Genomic DNA, 24,966 nt, shown 5'->3' on the forward strand with positions numbered 1-24,966 from the left:
CCCGGCTCCACCAATTGTCAGCTGTGTGACTTTGGGCAAGTGACTTCACTTCTCTGGGCCTCAGTTACCTCATCTGGAAAATGGGGATTAAGACTGTGAGCCCCTCTGTGGGACAACCTGATCACCTTGTAGCCTTCCCAGCGCTTAGAACAGTGCTCTGCACAGAGTAAGTGCTAAACAAATGCCATCATCATCATCATAATTATTAATTTGAAGGTTTTCATCCTCCTTTTAGTTCACAATCCCATTCCTAAATTTCACAAATTCCATTTTTCTCAGGATAATTGAAAGATCAGCAATCTCCAAAACTCTACTTCTTAGAAGGGGAAAAAAAATTATGTAGTAACAAATAACACCTTGAAAAAGGTTCAGTTTGAATGTGCATGCATGGTACCAGCATATAAAACATCAACAATTCACCAAGCGCAACTTCTTAAAATGCTTTTCACAAGAGGGCTGCCTTTCTGTGAGTTCATTTCCAAGATTTGTATCTAGTTTCTGTTGTGACAACTTCAGGCAAATATCTGAATGTACTGGAAATCCAACTACCTCAGCGTTTTGCCAACAGCTTGTAAATAGCACCCCCTGAACTAAGGCAAACAAGGGTCAGTGTGCAGGTATTTCCAGCTATTGCAGATGTTAAACTGTTGACAGCTCTTTGTAATAAAACATAGGACGTAAGAGCCCAGCTAGGCAGGATATAATTTCTAAAAAAAAAAACTACATGCAAAAAAAAATCTGTGAAGGGCTAATCGATTACTGTTCAAATATTAAAAAATCAGAAGTTAGTGGTTTAAAAAGGTCTACGTATTTTCCAGTAACCTGAATTAAAAGTGCCACCTGGCTTGGGTGCTTTCAGAACCTACAAAAGTTTCGTAAAAAGTTACTATTGGCACAGATAGGGACAAGAATTGGGGTTACAGCTGCCCCCTCCCCAGAATGGGGCTGAGGGGTTTTCTAGGTTTATCAATCAACTGTATTTATTGAGCGCTTACTGTGTGCAGAGCACTGTACTAAGCGCTTGGGAAGTACAAGTTGGCAACATAGAGAGACAGTCCCTACCCAACAGTGGGCTCACAGTTTAGGCCTTTTTACAGGTTCTTCTGTAGCCCCCCTGCTCCATCCTCAAAGCCCTATGAACCCTCACTATCTGTTATTCCCACTTCTTGTCCCAGCTGCAATTTTCCTTCCAGTTGCCAATTTAACTAGAATTCTCATCAGATCCCTTATTCACCCTGGGCAGCAGGGGTTATTTCAGAATGCTGCAGGGCACCCTTCCCCCGCACCTCCAGCTACTTGGCCTTGTCTCAGGGAGGAGGGTTATAGCGTGAGCCGTATATTCCCCGGTCACACTGAACTCAGAAAGCTCATTCCCAACCCAAATATCTACTATCCCCCAAGAAGAGCATAAAACTCTTCTCGCAGCCTGCCTCGGGATCAATTGCAAACTCGGGTTCTTCGGCTTGGAGCCAGTGGCAACTTAACACATTCTGCAGGTGGCCCCGAGGGAGAAGGGGAGACCAGTGAGTGCTGTTACCACTGGTGCCAACCTGCGGAGAGCTAACTCATCTTTAAAGCCCCGGATAAGGTGTCAAATAAATGGGTCCAAAGGCACGAGAAGCAAGGAAAATCAGTTACGGAAAGGAGCCAAAAAAAACTCCAAACCCAAACCAAAAAAAACCCCAGTTTTAATAACAGACTCTAGTTTCTATTATCTCTCTCGATGGAATCAATAAGGTCAGAGCTCACTTTGGCTATTTAAAGTTGTGTGTCAGCTTTTTCTACGTGTGTCCCCACCCCATTACATCACCGCTAGTTGCCTACCACCCTTATAGCCTCTCCTATGTGAAAATGGAAAAATGTAGCGTTAAAAGTGCATTAATCGGAAGGCCCAGAGATCGAAAGGACGCTGCTCTAGGTGGCATCTTTTCAAACCAACAAGTCAGCTTACATTCAGCAGATTTTATAACGAATAATTCAGTTTAAATGGAAAACCAGAAGCCTTGTTCATAAAATATGGAACTTTAAAAAAATGCCAAATAAAACATACAATAATGGTAAGCAAGCCAAGAAAAGTTGGAGTGCTCTTAGTAATGAGCCCTGTGTTACTACCAAGAGCGATCTTCAGGGAACAACTTTATAATGTTACACCATTGCATACTTTAACTTTTTTTTTTTAAGTGACAGAACTGGAGTTCAAACCACCAAAGACTTAAGTTTGACAGCTCTGTGGCAGCAGCTTTACAATACATTACACATCATTTACTCTAAATGCACATTTTCCACATCTCAATCTGTTTGCATAGACAGGTCAGAGACAGTTTCCTGAACGCCTCACAAATACTCCAAGCAAGTCCTTGACACCATACTTACAGCTTTAGCCAAAATGCCCATGAGTTCAGGAAACTGGTGTGTTAGAAGGGCAAGCATTGCTGTAAAGGAGCACAGTCCTGCTGTGAAGTGGATGAAAAAAGGAAGCTCCTTCTTTGGATACACAGAAACATGATGGAATGCTGTAGGAAAGAAGAGGGAGAAACAAATGACTTGGATACTTTATTGCAGGGAGTTGGTGTGGTCAGGGTCAAAACTAACAAATTTCTTTAAAATGTTCCAATGACTTTTTTTTTCAAGTGGGAAAGTGAAAGAGGAAAAAAAACACCACAAATGCCCAGGCCAAGGGCTAGCCTCACTTCATTGATAAATGGTTTTATAGTCAAAATCTGAAGCAAGTGCATGTGCTGGGATTTCATTATGCTCAGAGTTAGTCACTATCCCAGGGATTCCTGCTGCAATATCCTGCATAAGTGAAGGATGAGTAATTCAGTGCTGTCGCAGGGTCAGCTATAAAATACTGTCGCTGAAATCAGTTGTTCGATAAACAAAACATAGAGGAAAAGTTGTCATTTTCAGGAGCTGCAAACATTTTCTACATCTCCTCCATGATTTTCAGCATATCCACTCCATCACCTCAAAAGCCAGCTCTTGAGCCCAGTTTTCAGCAGAAGGAAATTAACATCAGATTAACCGGGATGAGAGGCCTGTTAACACTGCAGGATTTTCCAAAAGATCCATTCTAAAATGTGAGATTCTCGGAGCATCTGAGGCCCTAAGTCGTTTCTTGTCACGATTCCTAAGAATCACTTGACAGGGAGCTGATGCCTGAATAATGCTTCGGGATAATGTATGGCTAGCGAAACAATATTCCCTAGGAAGCAAATTTCAGATTTCATCACTGACTTGCTGGGAAAATTTTATCAGAAGGCATTATAGAAGACTCGACTAAGTATCTGGGTAAGCAAGGAAATGGCTCCAGTCTGACCCACACTGTGAGGTTCACAAGCAAATGCCAGAATCGAATAAGTCGAAGTGAAGGCTGAGCAAGGACTTAAGACAAAAAATAAAAACAAACATGCAGCATTCCTGGACATTAGGGCTTTGTATTATTTAAAGACTGTGTCCTCCATAGAATAATAATAATAATATTTGTTAAGCACTGACTATATGTCAGGCACTGTTCTAAGGGCTGGGGTAGGTATACGTTAATCAGGTTGGTCATAGTCCCTGTCCCTCATTGGGCTCACAATCTAAGCAGGAAGGAGAACAGGTAAGAAACCCCCATTTTAAAGAAAAGGACACTGAGGCACAGAGAAGTTAAAAGAGACTTTGCCCAACGTCATGCAGCAGGCAAGCAACGGAGGCAGGATTAGAACCCAGGTCCTCTGACTCTCAGGCCTGGCTCTTTCCCCACTAGGCCACATTGCTTCCACAGAGGCAGGGGTATTGGGATCTGTATGTCCAGGAAGAAGGGATGAATTCTTAGAACCCAAATATCCTCATCATTCCAAAATGAGATATGATAATATTCTTCTACTTCCCTTCCTTTACGGTTGTTCAGTGCTGCCATGAGGACATGACACCAGACTGCAGGAAGTCCGCAAGATGGGCCTGGACATGTGCAAGAGAGCTCTGGGATTCAATTAAGGATCCTTGGTCAAAGGAAGGTCATACTTGTGGAAAATAATATCACTGTTACTTGTAAGTTTGGAAAAAATGAAACATTCACTTACTTGGTAATAGCTCTCTGTCAGCTGTCTCTGTGCAGCTGGGATAGGGGTAGAATAGATGACCCTTTTCTAATGGGTATGGGATCATTCTAAAGGCTGAGAAAAAGGCAAAATAAATGCTCATTCTTAAACCTAAACATAACTCACTATCTTGCACTTCAGCAAAAGGAGCATGTCATTTCCCACACAAACAAAAAATAATCAGTAAACAAGATCTGCAAATTTCACAATAAACACTGCTGTTCCTTGTTTAGAGAGGATTTAATGCTACAGAGTTATACCAGACGGAGAGCTGAAAGCTTAAGTACCCTAGAGTTAATAGATGGCCACCTGAACTCTTCTAAACTGTAGGCTTGTTGTGGGCAAAGTGTCTACCACCCCTCTTATACTGTACTCTCCCAAGCATTTAGTACAGTCCTCTGTACACAATAAGCACTCAATAAATACAACTGATTGATACTGTAAGTAGGAGTAGGACATACTTCAGTAATAACCTCTCTAAACACACTGAACCTTGAAGGGAACAGCTCTACCTTTATTACAGTGTTTTGCATTTGGTGTTTTGTATGCTCAGTCTTGTACAACCATTCCCCATGACAAGATGAAATTTTTCTCATGTTCAGATGAGGAAACTGAGGCAGAGGATGTGGTCATAATGAGAGTAATGCCAGTAACCTAGTCAAATAATTGTTCAGTGCCATGCAATACGCAGTCTTTCAATAGCTCTAGACTGTATATTCACTGTGGGCAGGGAAAGTATCTACCAACTCTGTTGTACTCTCCCAAGCGCTTTGTACAATGCTCTTCACACAGACAGTGCTCAATAAAAACCACTGATGATGAGTATCTGGAATCTGTTATTTCTAAGCAATGCGGGGACATATTTTTAAGGCACATGAGTGAGAATGTTGAAGTATTAGTGATGGTAAAAGCATTTGCTGAGTGTCCACTGGATGCAATGCACTGTACTAAGCACTTGAGAAGTACAAAAAAGGAAATGACACCATTCTTTTTCTCCATCCAGTCCAATTCTGTTCATTAAAAAGGGGACTTTAGCTTCCAAAGTGAGAATGCCCAGATGCAGAATCCATCATTCAACTAATCAACTAAGCATTAGGAAGAGTACAGTAATATATTCCCTGCCCATAAGGAGTTTACAGTCTAGAGGAAGAGATGGACATGAATATAAGTAACTTATGGATAAGTACCTTATATGCTGGGGGGATGAGGGTGGGGTGAATATCAAGTGCTAAAAGGGTATAGATCTAAGTGCATAGATGACACAGAAGGGTCAGAGGGAGTGGGAGAAAAGAGGGCTTAATCGGGGAAGGCTTCCCAGAAGTGTGATATATGCCGTAAATGAAGGGGGAGGGAGTTCCAGGTCAATGGGAGGTCTTGGGAAAGCTGGTCAGCAATGAGATAGGTTAGATCAAGGCATGGTGAGCAAGCTAGTGCTAGAAGGAACTGTGCGGTTTGGGATATAGTAGGAAATCAGCAAGGTCAGGTAGGAGGGGATGAGCAGACAGTGTTTTGAAGTCAATGGTAAGGAGTCTGTTGCAGAGGTGGATGGACAACCACTGAAGGTTCTTGAGGAGTGGGGAGATATAGGCTGAAGGTTTTTTTTAGAAAAATGATCTGGGCAGCAGAGTGAAGTATGAGCTGCGGGGGGGGAGAGACAGGAGGCAAGAAGGAGCCTGATGCAGTAATCAATGTGGACTATAAGGGCTTGAATCAGCATAGTAGCAGTTTAGATGGAGAGGAAAGGACAGATTTTAGCGGTGTTGTGAAGGCAGAATGGAAGGATGTGGTGATAGACTGAATATTTGAGTTGAATGAGAGAGATGAGTCAAAGATGATGACCAGATTACAGGCTTGTGAGATAGGGAAGTGAGAGGTTGTCTACAGTGATACAGTGAGAGGAAAGACACAGCAGGGACAGGGTTTGGGTGGGAAGTTAAGGAGTTTTGTTTGGAACATATTTAGTTTGAAGTGCTGGCAGGACATCCAGATAGAGATGTACTGAAGGCAGGACATACGGAATAAGAAGTAGCATGGCCTCGTGGAAAGAGTTTTCCCAGCTATAGGTATTTAAGGGCTTACTATGTGCCAGATACTATATTAAGCACTGGAGTAGATACAAGCTAATCAGATTGGTCACAGTCCCTGTCCCACATGGGGTTCACAATCTTAATTCCCAGTTTATAGATGAGGTAACTGAGGCACAGAGAAGTTAAGTGACTTGCCCAACATCACACAGCAGACAAGTGGCAGAGCCAGATTTAGAATTCAGGTCCTCTGACTCCCAGGCCCCACGGAACGGGGCAGAGAGGCCTAGCGGATAGAGCGTGGGCCTGGGAGACACAAGGACCCAGGTTCTAATCCTGGATATGCCACTTGTCTGCTGTGTGACCTTGGACAAGTCGCTTCACTTCTCTGGGCCTCAGTTATCTCCTCTGTCAAAAACTGGGGATTAAGAGTGTGAGCCCAATGTGAAACAGGGTCAGTGCCCAAGCTGATTAATTTGGATCTGCTCCAGTGCTTAGAACAGTGCTTGGCACATAGTAAGGACTTAACAAGTACCTTACTTAACAACTTTTTCCAATCCGGCACTTAGAACAGCGCTTCACACATAATAAGTGCATAACAAGTACCAGAATTACTATGCTCTTTCCACCCGGGGATCAGACCTGGGTCTAATCCTGGCATCTCCACTTGCCTACTGTGTGAGCCTGGGCAAGTCATTTAACTTCTCTGTGCCTCAGTTTCCTCATCTGTACAAAGGGGATTCAATACCTCTCCTCCCTCCTACTTAGCTTGTGAATCCCGCACGGAACAGGGACTGTGTCCGACCTGCTTACCCTGTGTCACCCCAGAGCTTAGCACACAGTAAGCGCTTACCAAATACCACAATTATTATTATTATGAGGTAAGTCAATCAACTAATCATATTGATTGAGTGCTTACTGTATGCCAAACACTGTACTAAGTGCTTGGGAGAGTAGACTATAACAATATAACAGAGTTGGTAGATACATTCCCAGCCCTCAACGAGTTTACACTTTAGAGGTAGATGCCCTAGTTTGATGAAGTACTTTTTTTTGCTAAGAAACATCTCGGTTAGAACTGGGAAAATTGGTAGTAGGAGTTGAAACAGTCTAGTTTCACTCCTTAAAGCACAGAAACATTTAAGTAGTTAGTGAACTTCTTCAAAAGCTAAAGACTATGTTTTCTTATTCTTTCCCTACCACATGCTTTATATCAATGCTTTGATGTCTGTGTCCCCCTTCTAGACTGTGAGCCCGTTGTTGGGTTGGGACCATCTCTATATGTTGCCGATGGTACTTCTCAAGTGCTTAGAACAGTGCTCTGCACACAGTAAGCGCTCAATAAATGCAACAATGAATGAATAAATACAACTGAATAAATGAATCAACATATTTTAAATACGTTATTGCGGTTTGCTGATGCATTTGGCTGGATACCGTAAAGACTGCATCCCCCTGGCCTTCAGAATGCAGCATCAAAATAAGTGAATTAAGTATTTCCAGCAATAAACCAAATATAATAGGACTGAGTTCACTTTGAAACTAATCTGAACAACAAAGCCTTAAGGAGGCTCAGACAATCTCATTAAAGGAGAGTTCTTGTGAATGCTGTGAATAAAGTTAGAGAGATTAACTAACAGAGTTGGAAAAGAATACTTACTGCCTTCCCACGTACACTGCAACAGATTAAGGGCACCTTCTATTCGCTTCCAATGCTGGAGATGAAAGAAAGCATACGCCACTGCCTCACTGTCCCCTCTCTTGAGGATGTGCTCAGGAGGTAAAATTAAACTCTTCATTTCTAGTAAGTACTGACAGAGTAAAATACAAAGAGAGGAGAGAGAGAGAGAGAAAGAAAAGAAAGGGGAATATTTTACATACGCCATACCCAAATCACAATAAAAAGTTTGACCCTAAAATGTTTCAAAGCTAGACTCCACAAGAAGCACAAAAGCTTCTTGTATTGGTTGAAATGTGCAAAGCTTGGGGCAGAACAAAGTGTGTAACTGCAAACATTTAGGAACTTGAGATATTGCATATCATCATTATATTTTCAAGACTCTTTGCCCTAGAATAAATGCCTTACCCAACATTTCAGTGTTACTAACTAATCAATAGCCATACTAATCAATCATCCTACATAAATTGAGAGAGACTCTGATCAGCCCAAGGTTGATATGTACACCTATCCTTTATCAGCAAAAATCATTTTCACAGTAACACAATTTATGCTCACTTAGTAGTTAAGTAGAGCCACAGGTGCTTGCCCAGGTTTTGAAGATGCTCTCCAACAAACAATTTGGACATTCATACCTACTCAAGGGGCGCCACTTTAAGGAACACTGACTTCTACTATAAAACACGTGGGGAAAAACTCATTATTCCAGACGTAGCAGAAGAAACATAAGCTCTCATTCTGGAACGTGAGTTCTGCTCCCAAGCTTGAATACACAAACCAACGAGGCAAAGATAACAAATATAAGTGTTTAAAATTGTGATATATAAAGTCAAATTATGGTGAAGAATCACTGCCTTGCTGATTTGAATCCAGCAAGTTTTATAGCTTCCATTTATCAAAAACCTCAAGTCGCAATAGTTTCAGCATAACCTGGACAGATTTTTCATTTTCATTTCCTAGCGTGATCCCAATACCCCCGCCTAGATGTTCACTATCAGTGGTGTGAATACAGCTAAAATGAATTTTTCTCCAATCCTGCCTTCGCCTTTGTTTATGAAACACCTCCCTCCAATCATGACTGACTGCTTAATCCTTACCTTTAATCACTCTTGCTGTCTCTGACTCTCTGCCTAAAGTGTAAGAATGCAGCCCACTCACCAATTTATTTCAGCAGATGCCACAAACTATGAGATTATTTACTAATCCAGTTTGGGGATTTAATGTTTCCCATTCAGTTTCTTAAAGGAATGTAACAAAGGTTGTGCCCTGGTCAAGCAAAGCCCATTTGCTGCCTAGTAGGTTTCTCTGCCTTACTGCCTTGGGCCTACACTCTGGAGGGTAATATTCTTTCTAATCCCCTTTAATCCTCTTCCATTTTTTTTTTAACATAGTAAAAGATCACTCGCACCGAGCTGCTGTGGGAAAACAGGCTCAAATATCTGACCTCTGACATGACTCCCTATGTTCTCTGCACTGACAATACTGCAAGTGCACTAAGTGCCTCAGTAGTAAGCGAAGAAAAATGTTGCAATCACAATGAAGTCTGCCTGAAAGTTATAAATACTTCATTTTCAAAAGTAAGGATACTGGGCTAAGACTGCTGCCGAATACTGGTGCTACAATCTCTAAATGATCACCCAGCTAAATTCTGCAAACAGCAATTCTTTACTTTTAAAAAAATATTTATAATCCAGAAGAGCTCTGCTTCATTATCACTGATTTAGCCTCAGCCTGTGCGTGTGATTCGGTGACTAGCACGTTGCTAGAATTCAATGCAATGGAAAAACAGAATTGCTGCACCACTCCCGTTGCCTATGACAATTTGAAGATTTAGGACAAACCCTAAAACCTCAGATTTTTGGAGAGCAACTATTTAATTCTTTGCTGTTCAAGATAAGTACAAAGGGAGCTCCGTCACACAGCAAATGCTCCCACTAAATGGTTGTGAGAAAACAGGTCCATGGATATTTCTCAGAGTGCACCATTTTAGGGTCTTTGTTTATTACTGACTTTCCAATTACCCCTTATAATAACCAGTTTAGGTATTATGGCTTACTTAATATCACAAAGATACAGGCTAACAGTACCCTTATCATTCAGTAATCTCAACAGTGTATGCTCACTGTGAGCAAGGAATGTTTCTACCAACTCTGCTGCACTGAACTCTCCCAAGCGCTTAGTACAGTGCTTAGCATGCAGTAAGTGCTCAATTGATTGACTCAGTTTCTAATTAGGAGAGGAAGCAAACAGGATCCCTAAGTGCAAGTGAACAGCCTCATATTGTTATGAATAGACGGATAAAACTATTATTTGGTTCTACTTTCTCAACTACACTCCTCAACCTGATCTTTCATTCCTGATCTCCCACTTAACACAAAAGAGAAATATGAAACCAGACAAGTCTCCCTGACATGTTAACTGTTTTCTGTTAAAGTACAAATATTTTTCAAAATTATTTGGGCAAAATACACAAATTTCCGCATTGGACTTCATTTTCCTGTGAAGATGGAAGTGACACAGTGAAGAAATGGAGTTGACAGAAGCAGTCACTAGAATGTAAACTCCTTGTGGGTGGGAAATGTGAGCCCACTATTGGGTAGGGACTGTCTCTATATGTTGCCAATTTGTACTTCCCAAGCACTTAGTACAAGTGCTCTGCACACAGTAAGCGCTCAATAAATACGACTGAATGAATGAATGAAATGTGTCCTTCCCAAGTGCTTCCCAAGTGCTTAATATAGTGCAGTGCAACCTGCAGGCACTCGATAAATACCACTTACTACTATTATTAGTTCTACAATTTAAGCATCGAGTATATGTGTTCTGTGGTAACTCTGGTGCTTATCATCTTAAAAAGTTTTAAATGGACAGAACAAAAAGTTCATTAAAAACTGCAGAGCAAAAGACGGCTATCCAAAAGGCAACCTTTCATCTAATGTTAATTCTTTAAAATATTTCCCTCAGAGGCAGACGTTGAAGAAAAGTCTGACAAGCCCATCTTGAAATGAAGTTGCTTTGCTTTTGATCAGTCATGCAAACAAGCAGCAATTAACATTCCCAGTGCACATTCTATGAGACTAGACAGGCAGACTGAATTCAGAAGACAAATAAATTCAGACCTTCAAGGCTACCATCATTCGGACCTTCTGCTTCTTCGAGAACTCTTTCCACCCTCCAATGTCAGTTAACTTCAGGTTTGTCCGAGGGCTGCAGCAGGGGAATTTGGGTTGTTCTACTCGGGCAAGTGGGCTGAAAGGCCTGACCTCAGCAGAGGATCCAAAATAAATTCTTCCCCACTTTCCAGCCCATAAAAATTCTTCTGTCTACATTCCGAGGCAGATACCTGTACCTTGGGAGTTGCACTCTGCTGACCCAGGCACATGGTTCCACATGGGGAGGAGAGGAAGAATGATAAAGGAGGAGATTCGAGGAATCAAACACTCATTCAATCAATAGTATTCGGTGAGCACCTACTGTGTGTAGACTCTGAGATGTTGTATGCCAGGTAGTTGTCAAAACACTGTGCGCTGCCAAGAGAAGTCACCATGCCTGCTGCATGAAAATAATCTGGAGATGAAAGGCCTACTTATCGCAAAACACTGACTGCGCGAGAAGCAACTTATGGCATCCTAGAACTAAGGCAGACAAAAGTGAGGCTTTCAGAATCTTGCCTTTTGACCTGCAAATCAAATACAGGAACACATGCACCAGGAGGTGGGATTCCAATGCAGAAAGGACCTAAGACTCTGCAGACCTCCACAAAACCAAAAACTTTGACCCATTGCTAAATCAATCAATCAGTGGTATTTATTAAGCACTGACTATGTGCAGAGCACTGTACTAAGTGCTTGGGAGAGTACAACAGAATTAGCAGACAGGTTCCCTACCCATAATGAATTTACAATTTAGAGGATGAGCTTATGTCTAAGAACAATATATGGTCTTTTTCTTGCCATCGTGATACCTCTGAAGAACGCGAGTAGCTCTAGTCTCAACTTGGATAAGAAGGGAATCTTAAAGAGATGATGAGAACATTGCAGTGTTCTCAACGCGCCTTATACTACAGAAAACAAGGGCCTGCAAAATACAAAAAAAACCTTCAAATATGCGTAGATATGGCATTTGTCCCAACTGTTGGGGAAATCATTGCTGCAGTAAGAGCTCTGAAAAATGGCACAGCTGCCAAGATCTACAAGCATGGAAGGTACACCTGACAGACACTTACTGAAGTTCTTCCTCAAAATAAGGACCACTGCCGTCATTATCATCAACTTCTGGAAGAAGGGTGAAAGATCAGATTGCTGATCAATCAATATCAAGGCATCTCATTACTCCTCATGGCCAGCAGGATCCTATTCAGCGTACTCCAAGATAGGCTACTAAAGAAATATTGTCGACGGAACCCTCCCGGAAACGCAGTGTGACTTCAGCCCACCATATGGCACAGGAGATATGATAATTGTTAGGTGTCAGATACAGGAAAAGTGCAAGGAACACCACCAAGATCTCCACAAGTTTACCCTGACGTTACGAAAGCAATTGATACCATCACACCTGGGCTCTAGAAATGATCTAGCAAATTTGGCTGCCCTGAGAAGTTCATCAGGGTTTGAGACTACTTCATTGTGGCATGACTTCCTTCCTCTCCCCCTCATCCCCCTCTCCATCCCCCCCATCTTACCTCCTTCCCTTCCCCACAGCACCTGTATATATGTATATATGTTTGTACATATTTATTACTCTATTTTATTTGTACATATCTACTCTATTTATTTTATTCTGTTAGTATGTTTGGGTTTGTTCTCTGTCTCCCCCTTTTAGACTGTGAGCCCACTGTTGGGTAGGGACTGTCTCTATATGTTTCCAATTTGTACTTCCCAAGCGCTTAGTACAGTGCTCTGCACATAGTAAGCGCTCAATAAATACGATTGATGATGATGACTGGCCAAGTTGGGGCTGAATATATTCATTTTCCACTGTCGGTGTAGTAAGGCAAGGATGCATGGTTCTCCCGCTGCTGTTCAATATAACCCAGGCTGCCATGTTGTATTTTAACAACTGCACCCAAGTCTCTTTGGGGGTCAAAAAGAGACCTGGACACAGTTGTTAAAACACACTTCCATACCTCCTGGACACTCTTCCAACTCCACGTGTTAGAGACAGCCCAATCAAGAAATGCTGCGTGGAGATGTCTGGGCCCTAGCGATGCACACCGAAGAAGACACACGATAACTATAAACCACTTTATTAAATCAGCTAGATGTCACCCGGGCTCGACCACTAGTCTGAGGAAAACCGAAAGGATGGATCAGCCCTCACTATGGAACCCAAACATAAGGTCGAAATTCTATATTGGCAACCCAGAGCTGACTGCTGCCACATAATTTTGTTACCCAGACAGCTCGCTGACCAACAACAGACAGGAAAGTAGAAAAATTAGTCAAGAAGATCAGCATAGCCTTTGGGAGACTGTCAAACAGAGTGTGACTGCAGTGCGAGGCTCCAGACCAAACTAGAGGTCTCCAGGGCTGCAGTGCTGTCAAATCTCCTCAGCGGCTCGGTGACCCTACCCAGATGCCACATGTGGCTCCTGAAGTTTTTCCATCAGCGTTTACAGGCTAAACAACACCAAAGGATGAGAAAAGATCACAAACAAGGAAGTTCCAGAACCAAGTCAGTCTCCTAGCATTGAAATTCTGCTTACCTCAATCAATCAGTGGTGTTTACTGAGCACTTCCTAAGTGCAGATTACTGTACTTAGCACTTGGGAGAGTACAATACAACAGAATTAGCAGACACATTCTGGGTAGAGCATGTGAAGAGGATGAACAGCAGCAGGATGCACAAACACATGCTGTGTGGAGAGCTGAAATTGGGTTACTGAAAGCAAGAAGGACAGAGGGAGCATTTTAAAGACACAGAAAAACAAAAGCTCAAACAAGACCGTATCCCATCTGAAAACTGAGAATCAACTGTCAAAGACAGATAGGTATAATAATAATAATAATAATAATGGCATTTATTAAGCGCTTACTATGTGCAAAGCACTGTTCTAAGCGCTGGGGGGGATACAAGGTGATCATGTTGTCCCACCTGGGGCTCACAGTCTTAATCCCCATTTTCCAGATGAGGTAACTGAGGCCCAGGGAAGTTAAGTGGCTTGCCCAAGGTCACACAGCTGACAAGTGGCAGAGCCGGGATTCGAACCCATGACCTCTGGCTCCCAAGCCCGTGCTCTTTCCACTGAGCCACGCTGCTTCCCAGGTATGGCAACTATTAATAGTTCACATGGACAAAATGGTCCTTTTTGAGCAAAAGCCTTGTAAGAAACTACAAACAAGAAGGCAAGAGACAAATTGTGCCAAGTTTGGCAAATATCAATCAATCGTACTTACTGAATGCTTACAGTGTGCAGAGCACTGTACTAAGCACTTGGGAGAGTACAATATAATAAAATTAGATGACACATTCCCTGCCCCACAATGAGCTTACAATCTAGATGATGAAGTGCCTTAAAGCCAATGGTGAGGTGTTTCTACCAGATGTGCAAAGGAATGGGAAACCACTGCAGGTACTTGAGAGGAGTGGTGACACGTGCAGAAAGAACTTTTAGAGAAACCATCTCCGCAGCAGAGTGAAGTATGGATTGGAGAGGGGATAGACAGAAGACAGGGAGACCAACGAGGAAGCTGATGCAGTAGTCAAGCCAGGATATGACAAGAAGAAGCCATTTTCAGGGCTATCATCCATGGTGTAAATCAAAGGATTCGGTAGCATAAAATCATCTACCGTGCCAGGGACACAAGCCTCTATATCAAAGAGAAAATGTGAAGCTCAGGAAGGTGTCTGCTACAAAAATCCTCCTTTCTTTCTCCACCAAAGCAGGAACTAAAGGCTGAGCCGTGGTGTGTGTCCCAACATTTCCCACTCTGGTGAAAGAGAGGAAGCAGTAGGGGGATTCACCACCTGTACCATATATGGGCCAAAGTCTCTAATCACGGGCCTGGGAGGATTTGGTTTCTACTCCCAGCTCCGCCACTTATCTGCTGTGACCTTGGGTAAGCGACTTAACTTCTCTGAAACTCAGTTACCTCATCCGTAAAATGGGAATTAAGACTGTGAGCCCCATATGGGACATGGACTGTGTCCAACTTGATTTGCTTGTATCCACCCCAGTATTTACTACAGTGCCTGGCCCAGGGTAAGTGCTTAACAAATACCATTTAAAAAATACTTTTTTCTCCTTCTAAATTATTGTATTTTAGCCACGATCGTGCCCTAACCCCTGCCAACCACCTTTCTAGAATCCAAAGAACTGCCGAGACCGATCAACTCCATTCAGATCGCAACCGTCCTGTTGTCTATGCCCGATATTCTCCAACTACCCTGTAATAAGCAATAGCACAAATTCTCGAAAAGCTTTAAACTGCCCCAGACCAACCAGAATAGGTTTCATTAGCTATATACTATATTTCATTTTAAAAGTCCCCCTGCACTTATAAGTCTCCAGGCATGATTAGCTTTCTTGCTAAGACTAAACTAAAAACAGCCTTATAGTGAAACTAGAAATTTAAAAAACCACCTAAAACACCCTACACAAACACTCACATACAAAAGAGACTTCATTAATCATGAATATACACTCGGTTTGGGGAACTGTCAAAATGTGGTGCTTTACCTGCTTTACTTTTCCCAATGCCAGAGCTCTAAATAAGCTGTCCCGAGCTTCCTAGGAATAATTTCCTCTAGCTAGTTTCCATCTCTCTGACACACTTAACTTCTAGCCAAAGAAGTCCCCAAATTATATGCCTTCTTGAGAAGATACACTGTTTTTAAGGGAAAGAAGATTCAAACAAGATGATGAGGAAGTCTCTACTCAGGAAGCAGGCAATACCAGCAAAGGTGAGTGCAGAATATTGCAACAAGGCTTATGCCTGCATGAAGCAAACCAAAGACCAGATCAAAAAATTTTCATGGACTGCAGCTACCTCTCAAATCATTCATTAAATCATATTTACTGAACGCTTACTGTGCAGGGCTCTGTACTAAATGCTTGGGACATCCAAGCAATAAAAAGTGAAATCCCTGCCCACAAGGAGCTTAATGGCACTAATGACAATAATAATAATTGTGGTATTTGTTAAGCACTTACTACGTGCCAGGCACTGTACTAAGCACTAGGGTGGATACAAGCAAATCAGGTTGGGCATAGTACCTGACCTGCCTGGGGCTTACACTCTTAATCCCCATTTTACAGATGAGGGAACTGAGACACAGAGAAGTGAAATGAATTGCCCAAGGCCACACAACAGACAAGTGGCAAAGCCGGGATTAGAACCCATGACCTTTTGATTCCCAGGCTTACGCTTTATCCACTATGGCATGCTGCTTGATAGGTAACATGTTAAGGTAAGGATTGGTAAGGGATCTTTGCTTAAGCTCTATGGTCTGGCATGGGACCGGCAAGTGACAGGCTTCCCCAAAATGGAGTGCTCGGCACATAGTAAGCGCTCAATAAATACGATTGATGATGAAAATGGAGGGAGCCTGTCGAGAGCAGCACAAAGTTGCTATTTCTGGGCAAATGGTAGTGCCAGACAATCTGGGGCACTGATGGAAGAGAGTGAGTCCGGGCAGAACCAAGGGTTGCCTCAGCTTCACCGTGGGAGCTTGTCTCATGCACGCTTCATGGTATTGCATCCTCCCTTCAAGGCCCTGCTGAGAGCTCACCTCCTCCAGGAGGCCTTCCCAGACTGAGCCCCTTCCTTCCTCTCCCCCTCGTCCCCCTCTCCATCCCCCCATCTTACCTCCTTCCCTTCCCCACAGCACCTGTATATATGTATATATGGTTGTACATATTTATTACTCTATTTATTTATTTATTTATTTTACTTGTACATTTCTATCCTATTTATTTTATTTTGTTGGTATGTTTGGTTCTGTTCTCTGTCTCCCCCTTTTAGACTGTGAGCCCACTGCTGGGTAGGGACTGTCTCTATGTGTTGCCAATTTGTACTTCCCAAGCGCTTAGTACAGTGCTCTGCACATAGTAAGCGCTCAATAAATACGACTGATTGATTGATTGATTGATATTGCACCATCATAAATGGCATTTATTAAGTGCTTACTGGTTGCAGAGCACTGTACTAAGTGGTTTGGAGGGTATAATACAACAGAGTTTGGTAGACATGTTCCCTGCTCACAACGAGCAGGATATGTGGAATCATCCCTTGGACTATTAGGATTATGACTCCCAGTAGTCTTTAGGAGCAACCCCCGTGTCCGGCCGCAATAACTGCAGTAGGAATGATTTCTATTGAGTGCCCAGTGGCCACAATGCACTAAACAAAGCACTGTACCCTAATTAGTACTGTGTTCCCCCACCACAAAGAATTTACACTGTGGTGAGGTAGACAGACATAAGAATATTTACAATTAGATTACTCAACATAAATAATCAGAACGCACAACTGAATATACAAACCCAAGCAGCAGCATAACCTAATGGAAAGAACATTGGCCTGAGGTTCAGAAGGCTTGGGTTCTAATCTCGGCTCTGTTATTTGCCTGCTGTTGACCTTGGGCAAGTCACTTAACTTCTCTGTGCCTCAGTTTCCTCATCTGCAAAATGGGGATTAAATATACTTTCGCTCCTGCTTAGACAGTGAGCCCCACGTGGGACAAGGCCTGTGTCCACCTGATTATCCTGATTCTACCCCAGCGCTTAGTATACTGCTTGGCATTTAGTAAGTTCTTAACAAATGCCACTATTGATATTATTACTGCTAATAATAATAACAAAAAGTAATGCTGAAGATGCATTTAAGTTAATACAAGTGCTAGAAATACCTGGTAGGTTTTATACTTCAGGGTGATGGGGATTAAGTGGCAAGTGGAGTGGCTTAATGGAAAGCCAGCTTGTACTTCCCAAGCGCTTAGTACAGTGCTCTGCATACAGTAAGCGCTCAATAAATACGATTGATTGATAAAGACGATAGGCCTGGGAGTCAGAAGGACCTGTGTGACCTTGGGCAAGTCACTTACTTCTTTGGGACTTAGTTACCTTATCTGTAAAACAGGGATTAAGATTGTGAGCCCCACATGGGACATGGTGTCCAACCCAATTAGCTTGCATCTAACTCAGTGCTTAGTATAGTGCCCAGCACATAGTAAGGGATTAACAAATACCATTAAAAAAAAAGGAGAATGGGGAAGGCTTGTTGGAAGAGGTGAGATTTTAGGGGAGCTCTGACTCTGGAGAGTGATTTTGTCTGGCGGATTTGGCGAGGGAGAGAGTTCCCGGTTGAGGGGGCAGAGTGAGCCAAGGGACGGTAGTGGGAGAGTCGAGAGTGAAGTGGACTGTAAGCTCATTGTGGGCAGGGAACATGTCTACCAACTCTGTTATACTGTACTCTCCCAAGTGCTTAGTACAGTGGTTTGCACACAGTAAGTGCTCAATAAATGTGACAAACTGACTGAAGTACACTAAAAACATTAGCTTGGGAGGAATGGACTGTATAAAATGGGGTTGTCAGCTGGTGAAATGGTGAACGTGTTTACCAACTCTGTTGTACACTCACAAGAGCTTAGTATAGTGCTCTGCACACAGTAAGTGTTCAGTAAATGCCACTGATGATGATGATAGTGAAGACAGCTAATGCAGAAGAAGTGGACAGTTGGTAGAGGTCTTGAAATCAGTCATGGAGAGTTTCCGCTTGACATGTAAGGAAATGGGAAGCCAGTATGGATTCTGAGTTGTGGTGAGATATGTGCCAAGTAACACTTAAAAAAGATGATCTGTGCAGCAGTATGTAATCTATCAATTAGTGGCATTTATTTGGCGTTTACTGTGTGCACATAATTATGCTAAGTGCTTGGGAGAATACAGTAGAGTTGGTAGACCTGATCCCTGCCCTCGAAGAGCTTACAGTCTAGTGGGAAAGACACTGGATGGTAGAGAGACTAGAAACAAGGGAGGCCTGCAAGGAGGCCGATATGATAAGAACTTGGACCAGAATGGTAGCAGTTTGGGTGAAGAGCAAGGGCAGATCCGACAAATACTGTGTAAGAACTACCACTGGTCCATGGGGACATACTGAAGGAGAGAGCAGAAGGGCAGCAAGGAGTTATGGGTGACACTAATAATAATAATGATGGTATTTGTTAAGCTCTTACTAGGTGCAAAACACTGTTCTAAGCACTGAAAACTAAGCACTATACTAAGCACTAAGCATGCAGGCTTTTGGGAAGAGAGAACGGTAGGACTATCAATAGAGACGGGAAAGTGAGAGGAGTGGCTTAGAAAGGAATGAAACTAGTTCCATTTCAGACATGTTGAGTTGCCAGCGGGACAACCAGATGGAGATGTTCAAGAATCAAGAGGAGATGTGGGATTACAGGACAGCTCAGAGGTCAGGGCTGGAGGGGGGATTTAGGAGTCAGCCACATGGCGGTGGAGGGCACTTGCCTGGGCCACTCCCAACTGAATCTAGACTCAAGCACCTGGATCTGTGTCTGCTTGGGCTAGAGATTTACACAACTGGAAACATGCAAGGTTCAACTGAATTATTCCACTCACTCTGCTGCCAGCCTGTCAGGATTCCAGAGATACCCTGAGAGCCCTAGGGCAGCAGGATGAAGGGGCGAGAGAAAGCCTGAAATGCTTTCTATCAATCAGACAGTCAGACTCTCACTAGGGTTCAGAGGAGCCACTTGAAGACAGGATCATCCTGTTTGCCCAAAGCATTTTCCATTAATGAAAGTAAAGCTGGAGTTATTTAATGTTAGACTTGCCTGTACAAATCTGGACCAAAAAATTATTTTACCACCCTCCCACCTCCCCCTCCCCCGGAAAAAAAAACAGCCCAAAACCCACAAGAACCACCACCACAAAAAAAAAGAAAAGCAACCAACCAAACCCTTCAGTACCCAAGCACATACAAATACTGGGGAGTCTCAGAAATATGAAGCCTTTTTTTGAGGTGGTATAACATTTTTTATCTTACTAGATTCATTGGAAACAAAATGAAAAGAAGATTCACTCTTGTTTCTCTGAAGTTCTCAATTTGGTGAAGAGTTCTAATTAATCAGGTAAGCAATAAATCATATCAATAATCCTTTCAATGTGTTAGGAGATCCTTCCAACAAAATATCCCTTCACCCTTTTGGGCTTTTCCCACTTGAGGTCTAGAAATACATCAGAGGATTAGAAACAGAAAAGGGTTAGAGACACTGGAATGTGAGATCTAGGGGTGTTGTAGAATCCCCTTCCCTGAAGACATCGGAAAATGGAAGAACACCCATTTATTTGCCTGGAATAGTTTAGTAAAAGCCTACATGAAGGTAGAGGGATAAACCAGATGACCCCTGCAGAAACTAGAGTGAGCCAACACCCCCCTCACCTCTCTCCAAGTACAAGAGTCTACAGCAGCCTAAGCTTTGAACACTGGCTAGCCTAACCAGGATCTTTAGGATTTGGTAGGGGGCTAAAAGCATCTGAAACCAAAAAGGATGAGAATCTACTGTTTTACTGGATTACCACTGGGCAAAGAAATGGAGGTTTGAGCTGTTATTCATTCAACGGAATCAAAGCCCTGTACAAGCAATCAATATTAATGAAATACCTAAAAGCAAATTCATAGCCTGGAGAGATTTATGTGATCTTTCTCCACTGCACTTCTAATAGTTTCCAGCTTTAACAAATTGCGAGGCTCTAGACCTACAACTATTCCCATTGCAGCTAAATGGAAAGTTGCCAGCAAGAATTCCCTGTTAAAACAACTCTATCCTTTGTCATTTTACTGTTATGTTTCCTAGAATAATTAATGCCAAATTTGCCTAAGAAATTCCTCAGAAGAAAAAGATTTTTTTGTTTGTTTTAAAAGTCAATGTTCATTAGGTTAAAGAAGTTATCACACCTCCCCAGTAGAGGTTTGGGGGAAGCAAACCTCCAAAGCCCTGCTTGCCTGCTTGGCCCCAGCTGAGAGTTAGGAAGATGGACCATGACCGGGGGGCGGGCGGGGGGGAGTAAAGCCTGTTCGTACTTCAACAATGTAAGACTGCAGCAAAAACAGACAGCCTCAAATTCCAGGGCTGTGTCAGTTCATATAACAGTAATGTTATTTAAGTGGGACACAGTCCAGGTTGTTGGGCCTCAGGAGTTCTTCAGAAGAACTTTTAACAATTGTCCTACTCGATAGTGTTCAGATGAACGATCCCACCACTTCAACTTATATGTCTTTGCAGTACTGCTCAACTTTTAATAATATATCGAGCTGAAGTAGGTTTGTGGTCTCAGAGTTGTCCAAGAGTGTGCCCCTCCTCCAATCATGCCATCTGTTGGAAGTGCAGAAAATGATATTTCTTTTGCCTCTAATAGATGGTTGCTTTAATTTTTAAAAAAACCTTCAACATCAAGAGAACATCCTAGAAAGCAGTCCAGCTTGTTTGTATGGTGCAATTTCAAGTCTTTAACTTAATCTCACATTTTCATTTAACTGAAGTAGGAATTTAAGTCCTAGACATCAGATGAGTTATAGAACTGATATCTTTTTTTTGTTTTCTCCTACTCTGAAATACTTTTCCCTTTCCAGGAGAGCATGAGTTACAATGTTCCACTTTTCATTTTATTTCTTATTCCTATCTTCTTATTTTATGGAAGGAAGGGCAAAACAAAGCACAAGGAGGTGAAATGACTCTACATTACAGACATTTAACCTTTCCTTAGACAATGTTGTATTTGCTTGCTTTGCATGTTTATGATTTCCCCTTTGGAGATTATTTCCTAGAGACTAATCCCTTTAAAAATCATCACCTTACAAATTCCATCACTTTACCCTGTTCTGTATAAATAACTCATCACTTTTCTCAATAGATGGGACAGGGAACCAAATTTTGAACATTTAACCATTTCCCATCTGCATTCCTTAGAATCTATCTTGGAAGAGAATTCAACAAAGCCCTTTCAATAAACTGAGAATGTCTACAAGTTGGGAGAAATATTGAAAAATGAGACTGGTACACAGTTTCATCTGGGACTAAACAAACATCGACTCAGCAGTTCTTCTGGGAACTTCCACATCTGTTTCCTATCATTGATTATTTTAATCTATTTGTCTTCAGCCTTTGTCTGTCTAACATGTCCAACATTCAGGTTTCTGAAGAGAAATGCTGGAAAATACTGGGACTTCTACTGATTGATTATCAAACATGAATAATCAACAAACCCTTGTCGTTTGGCTATTTCTTCACTAAATTTAAAGCAAAAGTTATCTGAATAGACATATAATAAATTCTATTCTGATGGCTTCCTCAGCCCTGAAAATGAAATTCTGCTTTTATTAGTCTTTTAGATGCCTTCAGCAACCCCATTAGTAGAGAAACAGTATGGCAGAGTAAATATAAAAATAGATTGGGAGTAAAATGCCCTGTGATTAACTGCAAAATGTAGATGTCATTTTAAACCTCCAGGATTAAAAAGGAATGTATAAAAACATAGTAGTGGTAAGACTCAAGAAATTCATGCAGGGAAATGTATGATAGCAAATAAGTAAGCACCTCTGAGGAAATAAAATCAACCTAAAAAAGATTGAGTCTTCTTCAGCATGGCTGTCAGATTAAGGGCTCATTGGCTAGAATTGCTTTTAACAGTTTTTCTCTGATGTTGCAGTTTCAATTTGAAAGAATACTGGATCCTAATTGAAATGCTCATGCTGTTGCTGCAGGAAGATAAAACTTTTATATAATATCAATATTTTTTTGTTTATCTGTATCTGAATGACGTCCCAGGAAAATTTTTCTTTAAAAAAACTTTTTGTAAGGATAAATTAAATAGTAGATGTGAAAGTACACTGAACACTTCAGAGGAAAAGATACATATAAACCCAAAAAATTAAGATCATTTTTTAGTTTTAAAAACAACCTTTACAGCAAAGGTGTCCCCGCTGGAAAGATAATGGCCCCACAGGCAGAAGAGTAAAGGAGAACTTCCTGGAATACTATTGTGAACTCAAGTCTTCTGAGGCAAGATTATATACCCCTCTTTGCTGAAAATACTACCTGTCCATGAATGTGAACTACCATCTGAATCAGATTTCAGTCATATCAGCTAACTCATGTTTTCCCATTAGATGGCAAATGCTATTTAACCACTTGAAAAATCAAGCACAAAACTCAAGAGCCTGGAGGAACAAAGATGCCAATGACTAGGAAAGGATAAAGAAAAATCACAGAAAAATCATCACCCCACAAATTACCACAAGATCATAAAAATGGAAGGGTTTCCAGGTACATATTTAGGGCTTACTACCTGTGACATGACAGGAAATTTGATTAGTTGCTACAAATAACACTATTAGTGAATTGGATTAAAAAAGCCTCAAATATTTCCTTCTATTCAAATAATCGCTAGTTCAACTGGTGGACCATGTATAGAGGGAAAGATAATTAATTTGCAGAACTATCCAATTTCATGCCAAGTTTCTATCACCTGTATTGCCTTTGCATATGAATTTACTAATATTATCCCTGAATTATACTGCCTTCAAATATTTTTAGAAGCAGCATGGCCTAATTGAGAGAGCACAGTCCTGGGAGTCAGAAGGACCTGAGTCCTAATCCCAGCTCTGCCAATCGCTCTCTGAGTGACCTTGGGCAAGACTAGAGAAGCAGCATGGCTTAGCGGAGAGTGCACGGGCTTGAGAGTCAGAGGACATGGGTTCTAATCCCGGCTCCACCACTTGTCTACTGTTGACCTTGGGCAAGCCACTTCACTTCTCTGTGCCTCAATTCCCTCATTTGCAAAATGGGGATTAAGACTGTGAGCCCCACATGGGATAACCCTGATTAGCTTGTATCTATTCCAGCACTTAGAACAGCGCTGGTACATAGTAAGCGTTTAACAAATACCCTCATTATCATTTTTATTACTCTCTTTCCCTCAATTTCCTCAACTGTAAAATGTGGATTCAATATCTGTTCTCCCTCTTACTTAGACTGCGGGCCCCATGCGGGACGGGGACTGTGTCCAATAATAAACTTGCACCTTCCCCAGAACTTACAACAGTGTTTGACACATAGTAAGTGCTTAACAAATACCACTGGGAAAAAAAGTACCCCAGCAAGGAATGTTACTCTGTAAGAAACATTGCAACAGCCCTACAATACAACCATTATACCTAACTGAACTCCAGCAAAGCACCAGCAAAATTAACAATAACAAAAAATGACAATTATTGTATTTAGCATTTAGCAATGATCTTAAATAAAATGACATCACATCTTACACTGAGATAGGGACTGCCCGGTCTGATGAGCTTGAATCTACCCTAGGGCTTAGCACAGAGCTTGGTAAGCACTTAATATTAGAAGAAATACATCAGAAAACCCAGAGAGACAAAAGAATGGATTTAAGAAGTTTAATTTCCCTTTTAGGATGATGAGAATAATCTTAAAAAAAAAGACGATACTTGGAAACCATCTCCAAATTTTCAAGGCAATAAAAAAGACTTCTTGCAAAGTAAATATTTCTCTTGAATGTCAAGTCAAAAAAAGCCACTCATTTTAGTTGAGAGTTCAAAAGTTCCTACAAGGTTGTCTAATCCTCAACCTTCTATTCCAATTACAATCTCTCCTTTCAGACCTGCAAGACGACTGATATTTAGTCTTAAAATTGAGCTGATCCACAGAGGAAAGCAACTCACTCACTTTTGGAACATGAGGGTTGAATTCCACTGCTCTGTGAATTGCTTCCACGGCATTAATTTCTGCTGTACTCAACCCTCTTCTAGAGGCTGTTTCTGGAGAAAACCTGAAAGTAAAGATTACAAACAGAATAAACCTCTAAACCAAAAAGTAACATGAATTATGAACTTAGGCCACAGTCCAGAACCCGAAAATGGAGAGGTTTCTGGCGACAACTGAAAGCAGAGCCAGGTGACTGCTAAAAATGGGAGTAAAGTTGCCTGGTTCAACCTATAAAGCTCAAGAGCCTAGGGAATAGAGAGTCTCAAATACTGCGCACATGAAGCGTGCCTGACAGACAGAGGACTTTTGAAACTAAGCACCACATTCCTTGATGGGGATAATAAAACCAGAAATGTTTCAAGGACATGTGGAGGTAACTCCAAAGAGAAGAAATGCATTCCCGATCACGGTTCCAACCCACGTCCTGGAAGAAAAT

At 41.8% G+C, this 24,966-nt stretch overlaps 1 protein-coding gene across 1 annotated transcript in view; it reads right to left on the bottom strand.

The window, feature by feature from the left end:
• Positions 1-2,006: 2,006 nt before the first annotated feature.
• ST7L (suppression of tumorigenicity 7 like) overlaps positions 2,007-24,966 on the bottom strand; it is a 57,855-nt gene continuing 34,895 nt past the window's right edge. The window contains exons 11-14 of the mRNA XM_038749262.1: positions 24,492-24,594; positions 7,770-7,920; positions 4,068-4,160; positions 2,007-2,513 (exon numbers count right to left, since the gene is read on the bottom strand). Coding sequence (XP_038605190.1) covers positions 2,335-2,513; positions 4,068-4,160; positions 7,770-7,920; positions 24,492-24,594 — 526 coding nt within the window. The 3' untranslated portion in view covers positions 2,007-2,334. The remainder of the gene's footprint in view (positions 2,514-4,067; positions 4,161-7,769; positions 7,921-24,491; positions 24,595-24,966) is intronic.

The sequence above is a fragment of the Tachyglossus aculeatus genome, chromosome 7 (assembly GCF_015852505.1).
Source record: "Tachyglossus aculeatus isolate mTacAcu1 chromosome 7, mTacAcu1.pri, whole genome shotgun sequence".
NCBI lineage: Eukaryota > Metazoa > Chordata > Mammalia > Monotremata > Tachyglossidae > Tachyglossus > Tachyglossus aculeatus.